The 9,328-nt window shown below is 39.8% G+C and overlaps 1 protein-coding gene across 1 annotated transcript; it reads right to left on the bottom strand.

Moving 5' to 3' along the window:
• Positions 1-4,330: 4,330 nt before the first annotated feature.
• LOC121609116 (toll/interleukin-1 receptor domain-containing adapter protein-like) lies at positions 4,331-9,288 on the bottom strand. The gene is made up of 4 exons (XM_041940666.1): positions 9,147-9,288; positions 7,901-8,006; positions 7,108-7,716; positions 4,331-6,874 (listed from the first exon to the last, which is right to left on the bottom strand). Exons 2-4 carry the CDS (start codon positions 7,980-7,982, stop codon positions 6,765-6,767), a joined length of 801 nt encoding a protein of 266 aa, XP_041796600.1. The 5' UTR covers positions 7,983-8,006; positions 9,147-9,288; the 3' UTR covers positions 4,331-6,764.
• Positions 9,289-9,328: the final 40 nt, after the last annotated feature.

Below are 9,328 nucleotides of genomic sequence, written 5' to 3'. Positions count from 1 at the left end.
CAACAACAATGGGCAGCATTGTTATCAAGCTTTTCCCTGAGCTCCTGTACTCAGGGACAAAATCAACTTAAAGGGAAATCCAATTTATTTAGGATAACCATGGCTCTTTCTATTAGTCCATGTATACTTTTATTTGAAAGACTTAAAAAAGTTTGATAAATTACTCATCAGATGCGAAACGACACATCACCCAACTGCATCTACCAAACAGTGCTGCCGGGGTAAGTATAGAAAACAGTGTTTAAAACTCATCTCACAATCTGCGTGTAAAGCCATTGTGCTGTAACATTTGACTTACAGCTGTGTCATGTCTCACTGCACTGTAAGACCTATATTTTCTAGAAACCCAATAAAATGTTTGGATCTCCTGTTCTCCTTTAATTAACCCAGCTGGTGCTTCACTGTAGCACGGCAAGCTGAATCTACTCACCAAAGATAGAAACGTCCAGGACAGTACCGCCGCACCCAGGAGAGACCACCATGGTGACTAACAGCTGAGTGCTTTTTCCATACTGTTGGTGGTCCAGAGTGCACCAGCTTGCCTCCCTGTGGCCTGAGCTCTCTCCTCTCCTTCATGTGTTGCTTCATGCTTAAATTGCTGGGATGCTGACACTTATTCGGGGACTTTTGTCAGTTATTTTTGAATTTGGTCTTAGTCCTGAGGTCAAACGCCCATGTGAGATTTAATCATATTTAGTCAACTTAAGTCCGTTTTTACATTTTACTTGTCTTCATTCAATTCATTTCATATATTAATCTAGTTTTAGGCAAAGAATGAGCCTTCTAGTCAATCTCTAGCAGAAAACTTTCAGGTTAGATTTCTTCCCAAATTACTTCAGGCTAACTTAACCCCTGTGTGGTGTTCATATTTTTGTTATTCAGCCAGTGTTTGTGGATCTGGTGTACCCGCTGCATTTTTGGATTTTTAATTCAACACAATCAAACAATTCTATGTTAAAATACTCAACAGATGTTTACTTCATCTCAATTACAAGCAATATAAAAAGCATATATGGTTAATATTTGCCCTTTTCTTGGTTAGATCACATTTATGAACTAAAGTGCTACTCGTGTTTTTTTTTTTTTTTTAAATGTAATTAAAAAAAGTAAATCAATTATAATCAAGATATGAGTGGGGAAAAAATCAACAAATTTACAAAGTTTTTTCATAACTACTGATTTTTATTTATTTATTTTTTTCCATATCACACAACCCAGTCGCACAGTTTCACGACTTTCTGTGAGACTGGGTTGCATCACATCACAGGCAGCCCAGATCTTTACACCGTATTTTGCAGGTTTAGATGGTATATGTTGCCTAAAGGGGCCCCTAAATGGTGTCAGCTGCTCAACAATGGTTACATTAGGCCCAGGATTGTAAAAAGTGCACCCACTTGTCCCACACTGTCCTGATGGCAGCTAGCTTGTCTCTCTGCTGTCGAGTTGGTCTGTCATCTTGGTTATCAAAGCAGATAATCCTGGAAATTATGTGGAAGTTTTCCAGAGACATTATTGCACAGAAAAGTTCTCTGCCAGTTTCTGCATCCCACAGAGATTCTGTGGATTCCCCTTTGGACCTGAAAACTCCAGCAAGGATAAGAACCCCAAAGCAGGCATGTAAATGGGTTTGGTCCATCTCCTTCCACCGCTCTCCAAAAACAGACCTCCTCGGCACTCCCGTGGCTCGTCTTCGTTTTGGAGCTAGCTGATGCTCAATCTCATCCTTTTCTTCAAAGTCACTGTCAGACTAGCAGCATTTTCAGAAATGTGATCCTCACATTCTGAAACCTCTTCCTCTACATCATCATCAAAAGCTTCTCTCTCTTCCAGAATCAATTGAAAGACCCTTTGAGCAGAGAACCCTTCAGCCATCTTGATGAGTTGTGATAAGGAACCACACTGGCAAAGCTATATTTATTGTGTCCCACCCTCAATTTGCAGCTGGGATAGAGTATGAGAAAATAAGGATCAGTTTCCGAAACGCAAAGGGTAAAATGTGCGGGAATGAGAGAGCAGATGGTGGCGGTGCTTGAATTTTGCAACAATGTTGCAACATTTTTCGGGAAAGGCAGGGGCAGAAAACACACAACACACAAATCAACACACACACACACACACATACACACACACACACACCTACTTACAGCAGGCTCAGACAGGAGGAGGACAGGGTGAAGGTACACAGAACCTACAATTTCCACCCTTCTTTTATTGGCCCCGGGTCCTGTGGACCCGGACATCCTGTATGTAATATAAAAGTGTAGGGGGGGTTACAGTGTGTGGTCACTGAAAATGTGTTCTGATATACACACCAATTTATTAGGTACACCTGTCCAACTGCTTGTTAACACAAGTTTCTAATCAGCCAATCACATGGCAGCAACTCAATGCATTTAGGCATGTAGACATGGTTAAGACGATCCGCTGCAGTTCAAACCAAGTATCAGAATGGGGAAGAAAGGTGATTTAAGTGACTTTGAACGCGGCATGGTTGTTGGTGCCAGACAGGCTGGTCTGAGTATTTCAGAAACTGCTGATCTACGGGGATTGTCACGCACAACCATGGTCCGAAAAAGAGAAAATATCTAGTGAGCGGCAGTTCTGTGGGCAAAAATCCCTTGTTGATGCCAGAGGTCAGAGGAGAATGGCCAGACTGGTTCTAGCTGATAGAAAGGCAACAGTAACTCAAATAACCACTCGTTCCAACCGAGGTATGCAGAAGAGCATCTCTGAACACACAACACGTCGAACCTTGAGGCAAATGGGCTACAGCAGCAGAAGACCATACCGCCTGCCACTCCTGTCAGCTAAGAACAGGAAACTGAGGCTACAATTCGCACAGGCTCACCAAAATTGGACAATAGAAGATTGGAAAAACGTTGCCTGTTCTGATGAGTTTGATTTGGTGTCAACAACATGAAAGCGGGATGGATCCATCCTGCCTTGTATCAATGGTTCAGGCTGGTGGTGGTGGTGTAATGGTGTGGGGGATATTTTCTTGGCACACTTTGGGCCCCTTAGTACCAATTGATCATCGTTTCAATGCCACAGCCTACCTGAGTATTGTTGCTGACCATGTCGATCCCTTTATGACCACAGTGTACCCATCTTCTGACGGCTACTTCCAGCAGGAAAAAGCACCATGTCATAAAGCTTGAATCATCTCAGATTGGTTTCTTGAACATGACAATGAGTTCACTGTACTCAAATGGCCTCCACAGTCACCAGATATCAATCCAATAGAGCACCTTTGGGATGTGGTGGAAATTTGCATCATGGATGTGCAGCCGAAAATCTGCAGCAACTGTGTGATGCTATCACGTCAATATGGACTCTCTGAGGAATGTTTCCAGTACCTTGTTGAATCCATGCCACAAAGCATTAAGGCAGTTCTGAAGACAAAAGGGGGTCCAACCCGGTACTAGCAAGGTTTTTATATGTCATTATATTTGATAGGGGTCCCATTGTCAACTCATGTTTTTCTGACCAGATCCTGCTGCTATGAATAACACAACCATACACTGAACCCTGCTATTTATTTCAACAAATAACAGATTGCAGCTTCTCGTCTGAAAATAAAAGATAGCTAAATCTCTATAATACATATGTCTTGGCTATTAATTACATGAATGCTAAGTTTATGCATAATTTAAGTAAGTATGGAAAAAGTGAAACTGCTTCCCTCAGAAGTCAGTAAGCTCAATCTGTGTGTGTGTATCTTGAGGAGGATTTGTTACAGTAACAACAAAAGCCTCATAGAACATCTGTGCCTTTCAGATATTAGTCTAAATTTTTTATGTTACAATGTTGGCACGCCACAAAAGAGGCGATTATCAGGGGACTTTCATTGTGGTCCTAAATGTCTGCTGTTGTTTAGGGGGATGGGGAAGTGGGAGGTTGATACACCATTAATAAAAATAATCAAAAAGAGAACACGTAGCACTTCCTGGAGGCAGATGGAGAAAAAAACACCTGGTCAACAAAAAAAATTAAAATTAAAAATAGGATAGGATAGGATAGGATTATAAATGTTATGTTTCAGTTTGTTCAATAAGTTGCCTCCAACTCCTCAACATGTTCAGTTTGCAGAACAGAACCATTAGTCTTGCTGTGTTTCAGAGTTGAGGAAGTACACGGAAAATAAAAAGAAGGTTAAAGTACACAGTATATCTATTCTTTCTTTCAGTCCAGATCAATAAAGGGGCCATGCAGCTGTCAGCAGACTGTTATAAGCGTGTCAGCGGCACTTTTAATGTTGCTCTTTCTTTCACACACACAAACACACACATACAAGACACATAGACTTTTTCAAAGAATTGTCATTTATGGTAAAAGCTTAACCGTAAGCGTAAATAGACAGTGCTGAGATCACACTTTCATGAGTGGAATCTCCTTCCTCTCTATTATATACAATACAACAACACAACAAAATACAATTTGTATCAAATATTTTCATTCTGCAGTGTACAGTCTCATTTTACTACTCAGTTAAAAGGAGGATCAAGTTATTTTATGGTGCTTTAGTAGCTTTTGTCAGAAACTTAACTTATGGGCTGCAGTTTCTGTGCAACTAAATTATATGCGACAAGATAAGACTGTGAGCACAAAGTCCATCAATATATGCTCGTTAATGGCGGATAGTGCAAACTGCTGTTTCAGTATGAACGTGTGTCCAGTGCTGGTTCTGCACAAAAAAGAGGAAAAGTCCAAGCAACAACACTATAGCTTAACTTTGCTTTAATTCAAAACATGATATGATAAAAGAATAATAATAAAAAATAATACACTTTTATTTAAAAAATAGTCAACAGTCCGCAAAATCTTAAAATCAGTTCTAAACTTTACTCTTTAGCCAGTGAAGAGAGGCTAAAACACGACTGATACAGTATTTGTTAAATACTGCATATTGTACCAGCTGAATGCATGTGATAGTTGTTTTGGTTCAATCTTGAGTACACTGAAGTACAATAATCTAACTGAGATGACACAAAAGCATGTATGACCTTCTTGAGATTGATCTGAGAGAGGTCAGACCTGATTTTTGCATGACTGAAGGACTTTCGTGACTAGTTTTTAAAATGAAAGGTCACTGTCAAATATTACTCCTGGGTTTCTGGGTACAGGTTCAGCATTTGTAGACAGGGAGCCAAGATGTTGTTGCAAAGTTGGGATAGACTTTGGAAGTCCAAAAAGAATGATTTCAGATTTGTTTTCATTTAATGCAAATTGCTTTCACTGCTTACACACTACACATCCACAAAACAATTGTACAGAATTCTGTTTATTTATGATATATCCCTGAGGCACCATGTAAACACAGAGATCAGGGGACCAAGGATGGAGCCTTGGGGAGCACCACAGGTCAGACAGGCCAGAAGAGAAGGCATCAACAACCAGAACCAAAAAAGTTCTGTTTGACATATGAGATTGAAACCAGTCTATAGCGGTATCCTTGATGGAGACCCATTCTTCAGGGTGCTCCAGTAGAATAGACTTATCAGCTGTGTCAAATACTCAGCTGAGACTGAAAAGAACTAAAATCGAACGATCTCCAGTATCAGCCGCAAGTAAAAGATTATTTGTTACTTTAATCAGGTTGGTTTAAGTGCTACGACGTAAACATATCATGAACACATAAATTAATCGTTAAGTAAACAACCTTCTTCTTCAGAAGTTAAGGGGGAAGGAACATAGCGAGTGGACAGAGGACTATTTATGATCGATAAGATAGTGGGACCTGCATTGCTAAAAGCCTCATGCAGAAGTCTGACAGGCATAACATCTAAAGAATGTGACGAAGGCTTTACCAATTAGGAGTTTGACTGAATTTATTTTGTTTGTGAAGAAGGAGGAGGGCAAGGATAAAAACCTGGATTCTTTTACTGCTTTTTGATAAGTGGACAGTAGTTCTTTCAGAATTTCATATGACACCACTAGACTACACTACACACACACACATATATGTGTGTGTGTGTGTGTGTGTGGAAGGTGGAAGGAGGGCCTTAAGAAAAATAGCTTTGTGATTAGAAACACAAGCTAGCCAGTTTCAAGAGTCGATCCAGAGGAGAGAACAATGTCGTAAGCAGAACCCTCAACTGACTATGTAATATTAAAAGATTTCCCAATGTCCGTAAAATCCATTGTAAAAGAGGAACCAGAGCAGCAGCACACATGTTGAGGAATCACCTAAACTCAGAGCAAAGTAATAGCTAAAAGATCAGAGGGTTCCTAGGTAAGGCCAGACCCAGATTCTGGGGGTCTAAAACAGACAGTAAAGAGGTCATGCCATTTATCATAAACCAAGTAATTCAAATGAAGGGAAGTTCCCGAGAGAGTATGAGGAACATTTGAAATGAATCATACATCACCACGACCTGAAAGCTTGGGCTGGTGAAAATATTTAAAACCAGGGGGACATGTGTTACTTAAAGCAACACAGTGACCCGGACTTAACCAAGTCTCAGTAAGCATAAAGCAGTCTAACTGATTCAACCAAATGAAATTATGACAGAAAAACAATAACAAACACTACAAACACTAGTTAGAAGATGGACAGGGACCAAGATGGACAGGGACCAGATTATTATCATTCATCGTGAGCCACATTCACCAAAGTGGACTTCGGTAAATAGCAGTAGTGTTTTCCATTCAGAGTCTCTTGCCCTTTAACATAATCTTTAATTACCCAGGATGATGATCAAAGCAATCGTCAGGGAAACTTCCATCGCTCTTCTTAATTGCTCAATTCCAGTGGAATTGACATCTCAGCAGGGTTGCTCATCTTTTTTTGAGCCATCCTGTTCACTTAATACGTTGCTAGAGCTGTCCATGTTGCAGTCAAGTGTCTGCTCATTTTTAACTAGGTCTTCCAGGTCTGGAAGGACAGAAAACAAGAGGAGATTATTAAGGGTGGCTCACCCTCTAAAACTGTGCTCTCATTTGCAGGTTGCCATCTTTTTTTCAGAGTTCACAAGAACCAAATTTCCAATTTGACACACTCAGGAAAGGAAAAAATAAACAGTTTGATTTCAGCACACATCATTTTAAATTTGGGACTAAAACTGTTTATGAACCTCACACAAAGAACATATTTTTTCCACTACTCACATTTGAGCACAGTCTTGTTGAGGACAGTATAACCTCGGTCCAGGTTAGTCAGGTCTATGTAGAAGAAGAACTTCAGTTCCTGAGGATACTGAGAGCGGGACAGGTTCAGAACTAGGGGAATAATGCGATTGGACATAGGACCCTCTGCCAGCACCTGGTGCATCATATAACTGCACCAATCATCCTGCAGGAAATTGGGAGTGATAAGCAGAGCCCATAAGTGGCTGTTCTGCACAGCCTGGCATAGCTCTGTGGAAATTGCACTTCCTGGACAGTCATCCCTCTGTCGTAGAAAGCACCTAAGGCTACGTGGTGGCGCCTCCAGGAAAGAGACCAGTCGTCCAGCCTCTTCACTGTCACTGTCCACAGAGCTGTGGCACACAAACACGTCATACTTTCGGCTCCATCGCAGCGCTGAGCTCAGAGCAGATTGTGACTGTAGCGGTTTAGATGGAGTTGTCCCTGGAGACGATGATGACGAGGAACAGAATAATGCAGATGAAGGTGATACACTGTTGACAGGAGACACCGAGCTTTTCGTTACTTTTGCCTCTTGTCCAGATTGTCCTGATGAAGATATTTTTGATTTGAAGAGTTTCTGGAACCAGCCTGAAACAAGAAAGACAAACTATAAATATTTCTGACTAGATTGTACATTTTGATATGAATCTGTCTTAGTCCAACTATAGGACCTAAAACTATGGAAGCAGGAAATGAAACAAGAGAAAAGGAAAAAGTAAAGAATAGTATTCAAACAGATAAAGATGAGTTTTGTGTTGAAAACTTAACTTACCCTGCATTTTGTTATCATCATCATGTCTGTTCAGGACTTTGGCAAAATGCTTCCGGTAAATAAAGGATTGTCTCTTCCCCATACACAAGTTACTAAGACGCCGTAGCTGGAGAAGTAAGTGTTGCAACAATTTGACATAAACCAATGACAGCAGCAGAATGTAACAAAGAGAATGAGAGAAATTCGTCAACTGCTCCTGACATCACCAGAAAAAAGAGGAAGTTGGTAACTGCTGAAAGTGACGCCTCAACATGTGCAGTAAATCTTCAAATGCAAACTGTTTCAAATTTTATACATGACTGAGCATGTAGTTAACCCTTTATCAAAAGGATGTGTATGAACAAATAAATTAAATAGTGTATAGCTGAGTCCTGCTGATGTTTAATCAAAGAATATTTCAAAGGCTACAATGGGACTACTTTTTAATATGGGCAGTATTATCCTATTATAAAGATAGCCACAGGAAGGACAACATGGCCTTTATAATCCACAACCATAGATTTGTCATAAGCCAAAGCCAGCCGACGAGACTGACCAATTTATTGTGCATGTGTTTTACATACAAAATTAAATATTTTACATATTCCATATTCAAATGTGCGTTGTATGTGACTCTTTTTTATTGTCTTGACCAGGTTATTCCTTTCTGTTTTGTAGAAAAGGTTCTGTCATACAAACAATAAATGACGTAAGACACTTGTATGTAGAAAACAAACAACATTTATCAAACATGCACCAAACACTGCAGCTACATAGAGTGTTCTTCCTTGACAAATAATGTGTAAGATACCGTAAGACAGGATACGCTTAATTGACCTCATACAGAGATCGTATACGGAACATTAAGGGGAAAAAACGAAGCCAAGGTGGTAAAATGTTGTGTTTGTAGCTACAAATCTAGAAAACCATGCTGTAGCTTCCATCTGAAGGGACTATTAAAAGTGTGATCCCTGGCCAGCCCAGTGTAACATGACCAACTAAATTAAAATTGAATTAGAATAGAGCCTTGAGGGGGGAAAAAAGAAAAAATAGCAGATATGATGAATGTGATTTTGTATATATGATCTGAATGAAACTGAAATAAAAACTAAGTTAAAAAAAAGAATAGAGTCGTGCGTTTTTCGCTCGAGATATAAAAAACGGCAAACAAAGAGTCCCTTCTACAAATGTGACAGAGAAATTACAAATTTCCCACTGAAATATAGTGGACAAGAAGAGTAAAGCAGAAGATGATAAAAATACTCACGTAAGTATAAATTACGGTCAGTGACCAAATCAAATTTGCACTGAGCAAATGTACTTGCGCAAATGTACTTGTTTACATTTACTCAACACACTGGTTTCACTAAGTAATATACAGTATTTAAAGAGTGGTACGGTTAAAACGCCTCCTCCCTCAGCAAAACGGCACTGAAAGATTCGTCCAAT

The sequence above is a fragment of the Chelmon rostratus genome, chromosome 7, assembly GCF_017976325.1.
Source record: "Chelmon rostratus isolate fCheRos1 chromosome 7, fCheRos1.pri, whole genome shotgun sequence".
NCBI classification, from domain to species: domain Eukaryota; kingdom Metazoa; phylum Chordata; class Actinopteri; order Chaetodontiformes; family Chaetodontidae; genus Chelmon; species Chelmon rostratus.
Note: the sequence above shows the minus strand (reverse complement) of the source record. Positions and strands in the feature narration are given on the sequence as shown.